Source organism: Notamacropus eugenii, chromosome 1 (assembly GCF_028372415.1).
Source record: "Notamacropus eugenii isolate mMacEug1 chromosome 1, mMacEug1.pri_v2, whole genome shotgun sequence".
Lineage (NCBI taxonomy): Eukaryota > Metazoa > Chordata > Mammalia > Diprotodontia > Macropodidae > Notamacropus > Notamacropus eugenii.
Window position 1 is genome coordinate 207499052 of NC_092872.1, and position 19092 is coordinate 207518143.

A 19092-nucleotide genomic window follows, 5' to 3' on the forward strand; every position below is an offset into this window, starting at 1 on the left:
CAATTGCTACTGGCTCCTGTCTACTCACTGTGGGTTCAAGGATTTGGGACAGGGGGAAGATTGATTTCTTCTCAAGGGTTTGGCTGGAGCTCCTCCACCATTTGGTTGGCCTTCTGCTAAACTTTCAATCCCAAATTGGTTTCCTATTATATCCATTGACCCATAAGAGTATTTAATCATTCAATTAATCACAAGATATTTTCTGTGTGATGTATTTCATGTTTTTATCTAAAGATGCTTCATTCTTCTCAAATTGATTAAGCACTTGCTCATATCTAGTTTATACTTTTGTCTGATTGACTGAATCAGATTCTTCACTTTTTGTGAGTATATTAAATGGAGAAGAGTTACACTTGTATAGATTTAAACAGTACACGTCTTTGATAGATCAATGAATGGATTTGTTTGTTAGTATAAGCTATGAGTTAGTGCATACATCTGAAAGTATTTCATTTCAAGTTGTTTGGACATATATCTAGGTATGGCCACCTAGGTAAAGTTAGGAGGTTGGCTTCCTTCCAATTATCCTACTGGGTTAGGGATACCATGGGTTTGAAAGAACTCAAGTGTAGACCCCTAAATCAGTAGACAACAGAGAGCACAGCAGTATGGGAGTTCCCAAAGCTGGGTGTTCAGCCTAGCTCTGGAGGATACTCATTGTGAGTATGAATCAGGGCAGTTTCCAGAAGCAGGACAACCTTTATAGTACATCTGCCAGAATAATTCATAGGATCATATATTTGGAGGGACACTAGACGTCAAATTATATGAGTCAAGAACCAATCCCTATGACAGCAACATTTGGAAAGAGGCTGATAAGCTCTGAACAAGCTTGATATCTGAGGTGACAAGCTTCTAAGTTCCTAGTAGAAGATTATTACAAGATAAAGTCCAATAAGGTTATAGATGGAGGGCCTAGATGTAGAAAAGCATGCCTATGGATTCATGTAGCAGTGTAGATCTGATCATTTCATTCTTTTGTTAAAATCTTTCAGTGGCTCCTTGTTATTGATAAGTAAAGTTCAAACTCTTTAGACTGGCTTTCATAATTTTGTACCACTCATTCCCCATTGTCGAGGGATCTAAAAACCTTGTCCTGCCAGTCCTATCACTTCTAATAGAACACACCTAAAGAAATAAAAAAGAACACAACAGGTATTGAGGCTCAAAATTCTCTCAGTGGTAGTGGTCTCTCTAAACACCAAATCCCTGCAGATCTTACCCATCTCCCATTATAGATTATCTCTTTCCCCCATGAAAGATTCAATGGAACCCTTCTCACCACTAAACTGAGATTTCCCTCTTTCAATTCTCATTTCAATCTCTCCTTTTGCTATCTCACCCATTCCTTGGTAGCCTCTCCTCTCCCTGAAAGACCATAGGATATTGTTCATTCATTGTTTGCCATTAACTTATTTAGGGTATATCACATATTCCTTTCTTTCTTTTTCCTCCCTTTTTCACATATATATATATATATATATATATATATATATATATATATATATATATATATATATATATATATATATCCTCTTATCCTGCAATTTAATCTCAGAAAACATTGATTCACCTGTAAGTGAAGTGTCCTGAGGTTTCAAGGTTGTTCCTCCACCATCACTCCTACATCAATTCTACTTTCACAAATGCCTGCTTCCTCACTTTTAGAAAGAAATCTCTTAATGGCCCCTACTGTTTTACTTCCTTTTTTTCTAACGGGTAATTCATTTCATTAATTATGCTTTCCTTGGTTGCTGTATTTGTTCACCTTTTTTGGTCTATTGTCTGAGATGTTTGCAAAGCAAATAATCTATTTGTATGTTTTATTTTGTTTTGGTGTTTCTTATTGAATGTCCATTTTTTTCATTAACGATTAGGCTTGTGTTTGCAGGGTATGTATCATGTTGGATTGTACCTTGGGTTGTTATGTTCTTAGGAATATATTTGATTTCTTTGTATATTTTTAATGAGTACGGAACAATCTTGTGTTGTTCAAAGTTCTTTTCCTTTATATTTGAATATCTTTTTCCCAACAAATGTATTATTTGCTAATGGAACTGTTAAATTTAGACACTTTGTGTCTGGAAGTTTGCAACATAGATTTTTTTTGTATATTTGTTTCTTGAGGCAATCTGTGGAGTCTTTTGGTTGCCTCTTTGTTTTCCGTGTTCAGAAGTACTAGGCAATTTTCTTGTATTATTTCAAAGATTAATGTTCAGGTGTTTCTACTTGTCATGTTCTTCTGGGAGACATACAAATCTTAAGTTCTCTCTATGCATTCTGTCTCAAAGATCAATAGCTTTTATATGTATAGAGATTGTGTCTTCTTTTAATGTTATTGCTTTTTGCTTCTTATCTTCCAAATTGTCCTTCATTTTTTGTGCATTTGCATTTCAAATCAGTTGAGCTCTCTTTGGTTTCTTTGGAGAGACTTGCCACTATAAACTAAAATGTTTTCTATTCTCCCAATTATTTCTGTTTTCACAATTCTTATTTCCCTTTTAAGCCATCTGAGAACATCCTGCTGGGGTTCCCATGCTTTTCTTGGAAATCCCAAAGGTTCTCTGTCTCATCAGGTATTGGTTAATTTTCCTTTGCCTTGAAATAGTTATTCAGAAATGTATGGAATTATTTAGATGTCCTAGAGGTCATGCTTCTGTTTTAAATACCTGGATTATCTTTTTGTGTTCCAAGTTCGATACTGAGTTTTCTTCCTGCTGAGATCTTTGGTAATTTCTGTTGTTACATTGCCCTGCCACTTATTTTCTGACTCCTTCCTCTGGGATCATAGATCCCCTGAGGGTTGGACCTCAAAGTTGTTTCATCCTCTTCTCATACTGAGGATTTCCCAGCCCTACATCCCTGCATTCTTTGACTGACTGCTGCCACCCAGGCAAACATCCACATTCTTATAACTCAGCCTCTTCTGAGTAGAGGAGTGGGAAAGAGGGTGGGAAGTTGGGAGGAAACAGAGTTGAATTGTTCTGGCAAAGATTATAGCAGAAGCAAGGAAGTTGCTGAATGGGTTCCAGAGCACGTCAGTGTGGGTGCCATTGTGTAACTTTGTCAGAGCATGAAGGAGGGTGAAAAGAAAGTTGCTGAGTGAACATATTAGGGATTAGGGTCTAACTTCTTCTACTGTTAATTCAATATGTTCATTGCCTTATTAGGGTTCTTGATGTCTTAGCCTGTGGAGACAGCTCTTGCACATAATTATTATTTTGTAGAGATCTGAGAGGTCATGAAGATCAGAGAATCTGTCTAGTCCTTCACCCTGTTGGTCACATGATCTAGAAGTCCCATTTTAGAAGTTTTAAATGTTCTTTTAAAGGCCTAAATAAACAGTATCTCCACATCTCCCTTGTTTCACACATGACTTTGATCAATTGACTTAAACTTTTTAATTTTGGGAAAGATTCTGCTTATGGTCAAAACTTCCGTGCTCACAGCAGCCCAATTCTTAGTCTACCCTACATTCTGGCAGTTATTCTGATGGTGAATCTCCTTTGTAATCATTAGCAGCTCTGTGCTCAGGTGCAGTGGCTTTATTAGGGACTCCCTCAAGGGCCTTATCCATTTTTTCTGCACCTACTTGAGAATGAGATAGTGAAAAAGCTGGAGTGGACATAGACTAGAATCCCTGGAGAAAACTCCTAGCAGCTGCAAGGAGCAATGGATCTTTGGAAAAATAATCTTATTCTTCAAAGCTCCCTGAACTTGGAGTCAGAAGGGACATGTAATAATGGTTGGAGACTTTCTGATGAGGTGGCTCTTTGTTGAACCAATAATAATGTCAGGTTTACTGTCTTCCAGGGACATGACAGAGACTTTGAAAACCAAAATCATTACTAAGAATTTTGGTGATCCACATAGGACACCCAAATGATACTGCCAAATTAGGAAGCATTGGACGGTGATCTAAAATCTTCAAGTGCATAAGCAGTACTTTCATTACCCCTGCTCATTAAAGGCAGGGGTTTCAGAAGAGCAAGACAAACTTGGTGAGTGAAAAGGTAGTCAAGAAGATGGTGTCTGAGATTGGAATTTATATTTCTGGGCTCTGGCTAAGGATAGAACATGCCCAGAAGAGCTAGAAGGAATTCATTTGCTCAAAGTTTTACAAATATAATTGAGAGGGTCATAAGTGGAAAAGAAAATGTGGAGAAAAATGCTTATGGCTATCCACTTAAGATGGCTCCCATGGAGAGTAATTAGAGCAGTAGAACCTGTCAATGAGAATATGGAGACTAAAAGTAAGGGAAGGTAAAGAGAGATAGATGCAGAATAGTACAACCCTATAAAAATAGAATTCATATTGCTAAAAGGTTCAAAAAACTAAAACCAACCCAACAGAGGATTTTTGACCCTATATTGGAGACAAGAGGGGGATCAAAGATTGCTGCATGGGGTGAACAGGACAATGATAAATGTCAGACGGATAGCAGAAGGGCTCAACTTTTACTTTCCTTGTTTTCTTTCCAGAACATAGTGGTCTCTGTATGGACAGAACAAAAATAACTAATGAAGAATTGATGTATATGATAGGAGGATAGTAAGAGGCATCACTCTTAAATACTTTGGGTGAAAAGATCTAAACATTTAATTGGGTCAATCCACTACAAATGTAGGGATGTTAATAGTTAATTCAGTTTCTAGTTCATCATAAACTTCAGCTACAAAATATGCTTATGTACTTTCTAATGAATTATGATCCTTGTACAAAGTCAGCACCAGTTATGTTCACTGGCTGATATCCAAAGTGTTCTGAAAATCATCATTTCTGTATTTTGCTGAGTAAGTCTGCTTTCAACTACCTGGCTATAATTCCCATTATTAAAGTAGATGGTAAAACAGATCTTTTTCTATATTGTTACAGATCTTACCTGGCCATTTTGACCATTGATGTTAATTGATTTATATTAAGAATCACTTAGTAATATAAAAGATGAATCAGTTCTGAACATTAGTGTGTGTGTGTGTGTGTGTGTGTATGCACACACAAATGTGTGTATATAAAATATATGTGTATATGTATGTGCATGAGGCCAAAGCAGGGGCCTGAGGATAACAGCAAGTTGAAAAGCATATATATTGTACATGGTTTTTTTTTTCCACTGTGTTTTTCATATGAGAATGTTCAAAAAATTAATTTGTATACTATAATAAACCTAATAGCAAGATCATTTTAGTGTAAGGCTTCAATATATGTTTCTTGAAATCCCAGAACCTCACTACAACAGTTGGGAACAGGAGGGAATCAGTGATAATGAGTCTGTGTCCCTGAGAATATTCTGCAATTAAATATAAATTATTCAAATATCATTCTTTGTGTTGTATAATCTTTTCCTTCTCATTAGCATACATAAATGAGAGTTGACTAGGTATATAATAGAAAATTCAATTTAGCAGAATATTTAAGGAATATTATACTCTAGAAATGACTTATCTCCTCCCATCCCTGAACTGTGGAAATGACCCAGAATCCCTACGTTCTGATGTCCAAGGCTTCCTCCTACCCCCTCAATTGAATATGTCTTACTAGTTGACCTAGGTGCATTATGTAATTCTTGTCCCAGTTACCAGAATGACTAGTTATGGCTGTCAGTGACAAAAAGCATTTCTGTTCTCTGAGGACTAGCATAGCTGGAGAGATCAGTCACCAGGATGGCCACAGTACATTAAATTTGTGGGCCACAATAACGTTCAGAGACTATCTACAAAGATGAAGTTGAGTTACCATCTATACTGGTAGAGTGAATACCCAGACCATGGAGTGATCCCATTTCCTGCTTTGTTAAATGTCATGTGATGCTCATAAAGAAATACTGAAGCATAATGCATAGAATGCATAAAGCATAATGTTGGACCTGAAATCTAGAAGACCTGCATTCATATTCTACCTCTGACACTTATTTGCTGTATAACTATCAGCAAATCACTTAACCTCTTTGATCCTCAAGCAATATTCTAAGTCTGTCCACTATGTTATAGCCAAGCTGAGATCTGTGTTGATGGAGGGAGTTCCCACATTGACAAAAATCAAATAAACGCAGTGAATTCAATTTGAACTTTAATTTATGTCTAGAATATCTTCAGTACCACCAAGTGATCCTTAAGGTTAGGAATTCTTACCCTCCCTCCCTCCTAGGTTTGTGATTAGAAAAAGCATCCTGGAAACATTAAAATGATGTGTGAATGTGCATCATCATTATTATCATCTCTAGAGGTGGATCATGACGCAAGAGAATAGACAAAAGGACTTTAACCCAGGTCTTCTAAGTTCAAGTTCCAGTCTAGGGCTTTTTCCCTTACATCACATGTACAGTGAAATATCCATTGTGAATATCCTAATCCCTGGCTGATTCATCCCTGATATCTGCACATTCTGCTTCCAAGTCATCTCTCCCTACTTGGCAGACATCAGCCTTCCAGCTGGGGATACAAAGCAAGGGAGCTTAGAGAGCTTAGGCAGGCTAGGGAGGGGTGCACAAACACACAGAGCCTACCAGTGAAGCCAGTGGCAATCATGGGGATGATTGTTGAGTCTATGACAGGTGTGAAAGCATCAGAAAACTCACTTTCAGTTAAACTGAAAATAGTAAGAAATATTTCTCCAGCCTAAAATCCTTTCCAGACAGACCTGAATTGAAGGAAGCCTTCTTAGTATCTAATCAAATTTCTTAGAAATCAAAATTCTTAGAAAATAATGCTCTCCACAAGCCCCCCCCTTCTTTTAGGAATATATAAAAGGTCAAGAATGAAAGTGAAAGCCCCAGAAAATGGATTAATGGGAGTAACTAAACTTATACCAAGAAATACCTATATCTAATTAAGATCCTTGCCTTCCCCTAGACTCAAAGGCAACATCTTTAATATCTTAGGACCTCTCTGCAAGTCAAATTCTTTCTCAAAATAATGTTGTTGTTGGTTTTTAATTCAAAATTGAAGGAGATGCTAAATATCAGTTAGAGTTAGTCAAAATAAAGACGTAATTTTTTTTCCCATCCAAGTGAATAGGGTCCCTGTAACCAGATTACAAACTTCTGGATTAAAATAATGACCCCCCTAAGAGCAGTACCCTCTTTCCCCATTTCCTGAATTGATTAAGCCTGTGATGTTAAACAAATACAAATGAATCCCCTCTCCCCAGCCCACACATTGATTTAGAAAATCACAAATTAGCATTATGTTGTACTATATTTTTTTATTTACTGTGTTAAACATATCCCAATTATATTTTAATCTGGTTCAGGCTGCACTTGGGAGTTACCCCTTAGGATCATAGTATCAACCAGAGGAAGGAGATCTCTTTGATTACTTTAGATCACCTGTGACCAGCTAGAATTCTGGAGAACCTATGAAGGAGGTGGTCAAAAATGACACTGAATGGCTTTGGGAGAATGATTCCCCAGAGGTATTTCAGAAAGATTAAGTAACGCTCTATTTGATGAAGTAAAATATTAACCTTGATTTTTGTAATTGTATTTTATAAGATACTGTGAGATTTTCCTTATTGCTAAACAGTCTAATACACACCTGTAATTAGGAGGCTGAAAGTAGAGTTCTGAGCTGCAGTATGACCAAAATCAATCAAGTGTCCATGCTAGGTCTGGCACCAGGGTGGTCAACCCTCTACAGAGGGCAGGGGACCAGGATACTTAAGGAGATAAACTGGTCCAAGTTGGAATCAGAGCAAGTCAAAACTCACTATGATCAATAGTGGGATCATGCCTGTAAGTGGCCATTGTATTTGTAGCCTGGACAAGATAAAGACACCTAATCTCAAAACAAATTAACAAATGAACAAAAATTCTCCTTGTCCAACATTCCAATAAAGGTTACTCCCAAAATGTCATAAGTTAGAGAGGTTTGAGGGCAGAAGAAGACTGTCAGTTTGGACATTTGTCTCTTTAAACTAGAAATGCTAGTACTTAGAATAATATTAAATTAATAAAAATTATTTCAGAAATACTTGTACCTACAATGCATAATATAGTATTTATATATGTGTATACATAGATGTAGATACACATGTATGCACATATATGTACATAGGCTTGTATACACCTATGTATAGACACATAAATACAGTCTACATCTGTGTATGTATTGTATGTACATATGTAATACATGTACATATATATCCATCCATACATACATCTATCTATCTATCTATCTATCTATCTATCTATCTATCTATCTATCTGTCTATCCATCTGTCTATCTATCTGTCTGTCTATCTATCATCTACTCTCTATGCAGCCCACACTGGTTTTGACAAGGCTACTGTTCCCTCTTGAATCAAGGGAGTACAGTGTCTCAGGAAATTGAGGGCTCCCCTTTTTTCACTTAAAAGAATTCTGTGTCTCTGGTGGTCTCCCTCTGAGTTGCCAGGGGCATGTCAGTGTCTATGGAGAGTAGTAACAGAGACCATCATAACTCCTAACCATCTAGGTCTGTGGAATAGTCAGCATAGACAACTAGAGCACGAGGACAAAGCCACTCAGCTATTTGTAGGATCCACAGATCTAATGCTGGCTGAAACCTCAGAGGCCACCTAGCCCAGGGGTGGGGAACCTGTAGCCTGGAGGCCAAGTGTGAGGACCAAACTGAGGACCTATAGAGGGCCATATGTAGCCTCCAGGCCAAAGGTTCCCCACCCTGGATGTTAGTTTAACTCTCCCATTTTATAGATGGAAAAGCTGAGGCCCAGGGATATTAGATAATAACTCATCCAAAGTTCTTTAAGTAGTAGAGATGAAATTTGAACCCAAAGGCAGCATTTTTCCCACTATACCAGCTCCCTCTACTTACATGTCATCTGCAACCTGAGCCCTTCCTACCCCATCCCAGAGCAGCAGTAGCAAAGTCCTACCACCACCACCCACCCCACCTTATCCCAGAATATGTTACCATGTTTAACAAATGAAAAATAAATTTAAAATAAACCTAAGCAAAGCTCAAGTGAGAAAACCAATCCTTCACTAAACCACCATGAAAATAATGGAGAAATAAATATGTATGCCATGGATTGAGCTTTGCTGTTTTTCCTTGAGTTGTCAACGAGGGATTTGTTGAGAGATGCAGTCACAGAAACTGCTTGAGAACCTGCTGTGCTCAAGGCTTGTGTTTCTCCAGGGTTTTAGCACCTGTCTCTCTAGGGAACCACATTTATGAGATGCCTCAGTTGCTTCAAGGTAGTTCCATTGAAGCCTAAAGTCACAAGAATCTGTGCTTCTGGAGTAATTTGTACTTTGCAAAGAGCTTTCCTCCTAATGAGCCTCTGAGAGAAGCAGCACTGACATCAAGCAAGAATTTGCCCAAGATTTAATCACTAGTAAGAAGCAGGTCCCAACTAACATGCAAGTTTGCAACTATACACTGCAGTGCTCTGTCTCTGTGCCCCATGCTGTATGGACTCCTGGGTGACTGCAGGAAATGGAATATCGGCTGTAGTTTTTATCCGAATGTCCCCCTGTGGAGAGGCAGCATGTGCTGCAAGTAAAAGAACCTTGGCCTTGGGAATCAGAAGACCTGGGTTCTATTCCTACTAATCTCTGCTCATAACAGCAGTACGACCTTAGGCAAGTCACTTGACTGGAGACATATTGGACATCCGTTTCCTCATCTGTAAAAGGAGGAGAGGTTGGATTAAAAGAGCTGCTTTCCAACTCCATCTATGAGATGAGTCCATAAATTCCTATGGTTTGATGATATATGAACCCTAGCAACAATTCAGTCACTAAGACCCAATCTACAATTAAAAAGTCAAGAGGAAAAGTGTTCTTATTATTATTATTTTCAAATGTTGGTAGAGGCAGGGCAAGGTTATTACTATACCTATCTATCTATCATCTATCTGTCTATATCTATGTGTCTATCTACCTGTCTGTCTGTCTAATCTATTTACCTATAGGTATCTCAGTGTCTGGAATAGTAATAAACATTACAGTGGTTTACACTAGACTGTGAATTCCCCCACTAGACTGTGAGATCCTTGAGAATAGGGACTATCACCTTTCTTACTCAGCACAGTGCCTGGAACATAGCAGGTACTTAAGTAAGCACCAGCAAGATGGTACAGTGGAGGCAGGAGGATTTGAATTCAAAGTCAGCCTCAAATTCTTTTATTAACTGTGTGACCCTGTGCAAGTCACTTAAACCTGTTTACCTCAGTTTCCTCATCTATAAAATGAGTTGGAGAAGGAAATAGCAAACTACTCCAGTGTCTTTGCCAAGAAAATCCCAAATGGGTTCAGGATGAATTGGACATAACTGAACAACAATAACACAAATGCTTATTGTTTGATACTTATAGAGTGATTTACAGTTAAAGAATGTTTGAGAAGGCCCAAGAAGAAGTTCTTTCTTTCTTTCTTAATTCTTTCTTTCTTTCTTTCTTTTTCTTTCTTTCTTTCTTTTTTTCTTCCTTCCTTCCTTCCTTCCTTCCTTCCTTCCTTCCTTCCTTCCTTCCTTCCTTCCTTCCTTCCTTTCTTTCTTTCTTTCTTTCTTTCTTTCTTTCTTTCTTTTCCTTTTTCCTTTTTCAGCAATCAAAAGCCTTAGAGATCATTTAGGTCATGTGTGCTTAACCTTTTACGTACAATGGATCCATCTGGTGAAACCTATGGACCCCTTCTTGGAATAAAGCACAAAATTTAAAGGCACAAAATAAAATACATCAGATTCCAAAGGAAACTAATTACATTAAAATTAGATAGATAGATGATAGATATGTGTGTATGTATATCTAATGTATATATACACATATATACACACAGAAAGATATATGTAATATAATATATAAAACATGCACATTCACATGTATGTATATGTACACATACATACATAGAGGTGTATAATCTACACACATGTGTATATGCATGTATACATAAACACATTATGTATATATACATGTGCATGCATGTACATATATGTGCATATATATGTGTATATACATATATGCACTCACACATAAGACAAGGTCATAGACCCAGGTTAAGAACCTTTGATCTAGCCCAGTCCCTTATTTTACAAATGAGGAAACTGAAAGCCAAAGAAGTGAAACCAAGTTGATATAGGCAGTAAATAACAGAACTGGAATTCAAAGTCAGATCTCTTACGATCTCACATAGTATCTCAAGGCAGTTCAGTCTCATCATTGTGTGAAAGAGATGTAAAGAAAAACTCCAGATAATAACATATAGGATAAATCCACAATAACAATGTGGGATGACAATGTACCGTTCACATTCACTTAACCTTGTCCTTCTGAAGTTCTTTGGAATCTTTCTAGAGAGAATGCTCCCCTAAGTGTTTGGCATGTCAGGGAACAATTTGATCAGATAATAAATATAATAATCATTTCTTGCCTGAAACTATGCCCTACTCTCAAACTGGAGTATGGCTTCAAAAAACTATTCAGTAAGGTTTGGTAATGCCAATAGGGTCATCACTGACCCTCGTCACAAATAAGCATGTGGCCATAGGTAGCAAGCATCATAAATGAAGCTAGTAACCCGTCCTTATTTACATGTCTAACTGACCACTATCTGCTTCCCAAGTATGTGTAGGCACTGCATCAGAATTTAGTTACCATGAAAACACATCATCAAAAAAATGTTATTGGCTGAATCCAGGCAACAAAATTAAATTACTTGTTGTCCATTTAGGAGACCTGTCAAGTCTGCTGTTGAGAGCTCTCCAATTCTGCCATTCTGCTTGCAAAGACATTTTTTCTTGCCTGAGATCACATTCTATCTACTCCAGATATATCTCTTATGTACCTAGTTATGTTCATGTTTTTCTCCCCCACAGAGTGTGAGCTCCTTGTGGGAAGGGTCTGTTTTTATCTCTCCCTAGAACAGTGTCTGTCCCATAGTAGGAGCTTAATAAATACTCATTGACTGACTGACTGATTTTTTACTTCTTTAGCCCTTTAAATAAAAAAAATCATTTACTTTATTGCAGCTATAAATAGATTTTATTCAATTTAATATAATAAAACATTTTCAAATGGAACACAATATTCATCTTACTATAGCTAATCCTTTAAATTACGAATATAATTATGTACAGTCACTCTATGACGCCTGCAGTTAAGATACTGATACCACTTTTTCTAGAAGGGAAGGGCCCATCTCCTCTTTGTCTGGGATGCAGGAGCTTCTCTGGTCTGGTAATAGGCAAAGACAAAGAAAATCATGCACGTCCAGTCCAGGGCCCCTATCAGAAGCCACAAAATCCTGGGGGTGCATCATGTCCTGTACTGTGGGGAATATTGTCCACCTGCTTGTAGGGCTCTCCATCCATCACCTGGAGTTCAAGGCTTCCTCCTCTTAGGACTACTTTCTCAGGATTACCAACATTTTTGTATCCTGTATTTATTGAACCTCACAGTTGGACAAGTCAAGTCAATGACAGGATCATTTCTGTTCAGCAGCCTGCTCCGATTGTTGATCTTTCATGAGATAGAATTGCATCACTCAAGGCACACATTTGTTTTAAGCTACAAGCAAGCATCACAGTGAATGAGCCTAATGGCCTTCTCAGGAGCTTTCAGCCAAGGCTCAAGGGCACACTGGCTCTACCATACTCCTTTTTCCATCAAACTCATACCACCAAGTTGAGCACAATTATGCTCAAAGGAGGCAGTTCTTCCCCCTGAACATTCAGAAGCAGGCAGGGGACAAGAATGTCAGCCTTGAAGTGCAATCCCACTGTTCACAAAATGGCACCCGCCAGTTATTGGATCTGTAATACCAGTACATAAAGCATTCCAAGGTTTTGAAAACCTGTTCTGTTATTTCTTCTCTTAGTATCCCCAGCACTTACGTACACAGTAAGGGCTTAATGAATGCTTGTTGACTGACAGATTACTCCAAGTGCAGCCTTTTTGTTTTCCCCTTGGATTGCCAAGAACTTTGGGAAATGAATTACCCTAATCCCTCAGCAACTTGAGGAAGAACTATTAGCAAAGGCCAATCTATAGCCAGGCTTTCTGGTCCTTTCCAGCCTTAGATTCATTCACAAGTCCTACAGGAACAATAAGTAGATCAACACATAACGTACTTTTTATGGGAAAGACACAGGCAGGGGCCTCTGTAAAAAAGCCAAACTACTGGACAGGGGCTTTAAATAAACAAAGCCTTGGGACTAAGTTTATATTAGTAGACTACAGTAGTTTTGATTTTGTTTTCTAACATGGGCATGCAACATTTTCAACACTTGACTTACCAGTGTTTGCTTAAAAAATATCTATTTGTCATACAACAAAATACAGCTTTTTTTTCACCAGTGATCCCTGAATATTCATAATAACATTTTGCCTCAGAAGCATGGGGACTGTGAATTAGGATTTCCTTTCACTTACACAGATTTAGACAGATGTGAAGCACTAGAAACTGTGTTTCCATTTTCTATGGAACTCAATTTTATCAATGTGCTTATTGCTAAAACATGATCTTGCAGTCATACGCAGATGTTGATTTTCATTTGTACATGATAGCATTGATTTACAAATGGAGAGCAAGCAAGAGAGAGTGAGAGATCATCCCTCTTCAAATCAGCGCATGTCATACAATGGATCATCCATGTTGATGTCACATTTGAATGGTTCCTCCCACAGGAGAAGCTGCATTTTGAAAGCCAGAAACTGCTTCACCAGGAGTGAGTCACCGCTTTCACCCCTTGTTGATTTCAGGCTCCATCATTTCTGCTCTGCATCATGAATCGTGACTTTTTTTCCGACTGTAGTCAGAGTTTTGTCTATAAAAAAAAATAGGAGAGAAACAGGAAAATAATTTAGCAGGACCATAAACCTGATTTTTCATTTCTCGGTGGATGGGTTTAATTCTTATAGAGTCAAAGCAGGTGAATCAATTGTGGCTTCTAAAAGGGTTAAAGGTGCTTCTAAGAAAAAGAAATGTGCCTTTTTTTTCAGTCTTTTTCCTTATTTTCGTAAGCTGACAAGCACTCAGCATATTTATGAAGCAGCTCTGAATAACAATCTAGAAACTCACTTTTGTGATAGATCTGTAGCAAAAAAGGAAAAAAAAGAACACTTAAAATTGCCTACAAAATGGAATGGTATTTACCTTGCTTGAAAAGAAAAATGATGAATAATAATGAGTCTGGCACATAAAAGAGGCATTGTGGAGAAGCAGAAAGAATACAGAATTTGGAGTTTAGGGACCTAGTAAAATCCCTCTGCAACTCATAGGACCGTTGATTTAGAGCTGGAAAGGACCTCTATCGAGCTAGTTCAATCTTCTTGTTTTATATATGAGAAAACTGATGTTCAGAAGAGTTGTGTCCATCTTCTTTCTCAGCCACTCAATAAGCATTTATTAAGCACCTACTGTATTCCAGGCACTGTACTAAGTGCTGAGGGTACCAAAAAAAAAAAAGCAAAAGACAATCCCTGCTCTCAAGGAGCTCACAATTTCATGAGGAAGCCAGTTTAGGCAGCTGTTCACTATCTTTGCATTTTGAAAACCTAAGAGGCAGTGTGAACTAGTGGATAGAGAGCCAACTTCAAAGTCAGAAAGATGGGTAGAAGTCTAGTTTTTGAAACATACTAGCTTTGTGACTCTGGGCAATTCATTTAGCCTCCCAATGTTCTAAATCAACTCTTTAAGATTGGAAGTTGTAGACAATTCATTCATTTGTATTAGTAAAGGGAGTTTCCCCACCTGGGAGTTCACTATACCAATGAAATCACAGATGTACTACTCCTTATCCCTAGTTCTAAAACTAACTATCCCTAGGCCCAACACAGTAAGTATATAATAAATATTTGCTGAGTTAATGTTAAGAGGAAAGAATGTTTTCAAAAATGCCTTTATTCATCTACTTTGTCTTCATTGTTGTTGTTACTATTTTTAGAGAGAAAAATGTATCAAGAAAACCTAATTTTCTGGAACAAGGCCACATATCCTACCAATAATTCCACGAAAACCACCCCTAAAAATGGCTACAAAAAGAGTGATGTTTGGTAGACTCAAGAAATCTAAGACTTAAAACCAATATATATAAATTCTGGGTTAGAAGGCATTGGCACTATTAGGGACTAGACCTCTGATTTCAGTCTTACTCTGCTTAAACTCTTCTTGGATCTTGGAGTCCCTGAGTAACAGCTTGGAAATGGGATCTGGCAACAGATCATTGCCGTAGTTCTTCAGCAGCATGAACAGACTTCTTTCAAATACCTCTAGAAGACATTTTTATGAACCAAAATTAAGGAAGTAAAGAATAGTTTTTCCTGCCTATTTTATAACCAGAAATATGACTGCTATGAAACCTCAGAGATTTGCTGGAAGGGAAAAGATGTCCCACATAATCACTGAGTGGCACATAGGAAGTATTCACAGCTCTCTGTGCCCAATATCATGCCCTGCTAAGCTACTTCAAAACAGAAGAGTCACATTACTCCTATTCATTCAAATCCATGATGGAAGCCAAAAGTTGAATGGGCTCATTTGTTCCTTCCTTTTTTCATTCTCACCTCCCTCCATATAAATTTTATCTTGCATGATCTCGGGATCACAAGCTCACAAATACATTGGCAGCTTCAGAGACACAAGCTCTCAAGATGGAAGGAAACTTGCAAATCATGAAGTAAACTGCTTCATTTTACTGATGAAGAAACCGAGACCCACAGGGGCAAAATGAATTAACCATGATGGCCCAGGTTGGAAGTAGCAGAGCCACAAGCTTGATTCCAGTTCCTTTGACTCCAAATACAGTGAGTGCTCTTTCCTCTACACCATGATGCCAACTCAGGTCTAGATAATTATAATAACTTAAGTACTGCCCAGCTCTCCTCCTCCCAACAAGTCTTGCAAACCATCACCAGATGAATCTTCCTAAAAAACTCCTCATTATACCATGCCTCGGCTCATAACTCTCCAATAGTTTATTATTCCTACCTAAAGAACAAAGTCCTTAGTTTGTTGCTCAAGATATTTCATCATCTGGGCTCCAACCTATCTTTATATCCATGTCCCTCATTGTTCTCCACTAAAAACCCTCTGATCCATCCAGGCTTTTCTCAAAACTTAAACCTTGACTATTACCATCTCCATACATGAAAAGGTCATGCTTTTCCCTCTAGCTAGAATATCTTCCCCTCTCCTCTCTGTCTAGCCAAATGCTATCCATTCCTCAAAGACTGGCTCAAGCCACTCCTCCTCCATGAAGCCTTTAGCAATCTCTCTTGTGAATTCTTATTGCACCATCTATTCCACCATCTAGCACTTTTTTTGGTTATCTCTCTCTTTTTAGCATGATTTAAATGTTCTTCTGAGTGTCTCATCTAGACAAGACACTGCAAACTTCTTGAAAGCAGGGAGTCTGCCTTAGACTTTTTTTTAATCTCCTGCAATGTCTAAAACAATGACATGCACATAAAAGATACTTCCATAAATATTTCTTCAACAAATGACTTTTTCTCAAGTACATTAACCTTGCAAATTACTGATAGATAGATAGATAGATAGATAGATAGATAGATAGATAGATAGATGGATGGATGGATGGATGGATGGATGGATGGATGGATGGATGGATGGATGGATAGATAGATAGATAGATAGATAGATAGATAGATAGATAGATAGATAGATAGATAGATAGATAGATTATCCTGGGCTGCCATTCTTTGCCATTCTTTCATCTTCCAAGACCACATATTTTTCAAAGATGATAGATATTTTTAGGCTAATCATCCTGAAATATCTTTCAACAACATGAAACATAACATGTAAAGAAGGGACAATTGGGAGTATATATATCAAAGAAACAGCAAGTTTAAGTTAAGGAACTAATTAATTAAGGATTTAAGGTAAGCTTTAAGTTAAGGAATGACCTACATGATCCCTCACAACCCTAAAATTCTCTTACTCTCCCAGTCTTTCCAAGTCAAAAAACAACTGTTGCTGGACATCTTTAATTTGCTATCCTATCTATGAGTTTTATAAACTTAAAATCTTTGTAATTTTATGTTTAGGAAAAATATCATGATTTGAGAAAAGTCCCAAACTTAGTCATGCAAGAATTATTAAATAACTTCAATGACACGTTAAAGAGATTATCAAGTACTTTGAAAATATAAGTTGCAAATTAATGCAATTGAATTTGCTTCAAATGGTGCCTGCCCACACACGATACAATTCAGGGAGAATATTGCTCACATAACAGTTCAATGGTGTTGCTCCTTAAAGTGAATACATTCCCAAAAGACAAACATATCCAAGAATATTATGTTATTGAACACAAAGTGTCTTCTCATCCCATTTCTAATTCATTTTGTGTATTCTGTTAACATCAGATAACAAGAAAAAGGTATGTAAATGGGTAGGGGCAACACCACTGCTGGACACTATGAGAAGCCACTGCAGAGTAGTATATGAAAAGTCATTTCCAGGCTATAGTAATAGGGTGATTCTCAATGTGGAGACATGTATGCTAGTCACACTGACTTATGAGTCAACTCAAAATAGAAACTCCTGAAATCAAAATGGGTACAAAATGAACATGGAGTGCCAAATGACATTTTTAAGAAATGTCATTTGCTTCCTGGACTTCTAGGGTCTAAGAATCCCCCAAAGCATATAATACAACCTAAAAGTCTTTCTTCCTGGAATCATAAATAACTGAGTTCAAACCAGGCTTGAGGTACTTGCTAGTCAGGTGACCCTAGGCAAGTCACTTAACTTCTATTTGCCTCAGTTTCCTCATCTGTAAAATAGGGATTAATAACAGCACCTGTTTTGCAGGGTTGTTGTAAAAATCAAATAAGATAATATTGGTAAAGTTTAGTGCCTGGCACATAGTAGGTATTATATAAATGCATATTCCCTTCTCTGCCCCCAGGATAGTGCCAGAGTCCAGAGCAATCTCTGAGTTTGTGATAGACATAAAAATCCCAACCCTAATTAATCTCTCCTTTTTTTTGATCTTCCATGTAGCTCTTTGGACTTCTCCATTATAGAGAGAATGTAATTTGTAATGTAGTTGTTTGTATATGACATCTTCCCTCCTAGATTTTCAAGGACTAAATCTTAAGTTTTGGGGTATCCCTCCCCACCCTCAAGCACTGTGCTTGTACACAGCAGATATTCAACATACGTCTGCAGTACTGAATTTGTTGAACAGGCATTAGTAAGAACCAAGTCCCCTTTCATGGAGACTGGCTCCTTCAATCCCAAAAAGAACCTATACAAGGGAGATGTAAAGCCTTTTCACTAAGTACAATCTAAACCAAGTAAAGGTATTAATACAGAGGTTCCCAAAGTGGGTGATAGCACCCCCAGGGGAGGGCAAGGTGTGATGGAATGATGGAGGAGGTGGGCATAATAGATTCGGGTGTAACTGGGAGGCACTAAATAAAAATAAGGGAGTGATAGAAGCATAAGGAAAGAAAAGAAGATAAGAAAATTAGGAAAAACAGTTGGTACATGTTTCATCTATTGTGTAGCAGTTAAAGTCATAGTGATTACATTATTTTCCAAATAAACACACAAAATACAAGTTATAACCAATTAGTGGTCAAATCTACCAACAGGTTTTAGAAAGCAAGTGTTGGCAGGAGAGCATGTCATGCATTGTCAGAAAGTCCAGCATGCATCACTGGGAGGAATATATGCATGTAATGACTTGTTTACTATACAATACTATATGGTTATATAACAAAAATTATGTCATCAAAATTTCAATGCAGGAAAAACCCCACAAATTTACAATAAATTATTAATCTTAAGATGTGTCATTTTTCTTTAAAAAATTATGTACTTTTGAAATGATGCAATTTTTTAAAAAATGGTTAGACAAAGTAGATTTCCAGAGGGGAACTGCATTTTTTTTTTTAAAGGGGATGGTAAGGCAAATAAGAACCTCTGTGTTAATATACAGTAAAATGGTGTAGTATTGGAATTAGCCTAGATTTCCTTCAGCATGTCAGCATTTACATATTGAAAAGCCCTTTAAATTGGTGCCCAAGATTCTGGGATGGTCCTAGAGTCTTGGTAAGGGCTCCTTGACCCCCAGCCATCACCAACTGCTACCTTGATTAGCCCTTGAGCCAGAGTAAAAGAT

The 19092-nt window shown here is 37.5% G+C and overlaps 1 protein-coding gene across 1 annotated transcript in view; it reads right to left on the reverse strand.

Annotated features, from left to right (window-relative positions):
• Positions 1–11968: 11968 nt before the first annotated feature.
• The window catches only part of HTR7 (5-hydroxytryptamine receptor 7), a 96513-nt gene continuing 89389 nt past the window's right edge, over positions 11969–19092 (reverse strand). Inside the window, exon 3 of the mRNA XM_072625050.1 lies at positions 11969–13764. Within this exon, the coding sequence (XP_072481151.1) occupies positions 13722–13764 (43 nt within the window). The 3' untranslated portion in view covers positions 11969–13721. The remainder of the gene's footprint in view (positions 13765–19092) is intronic.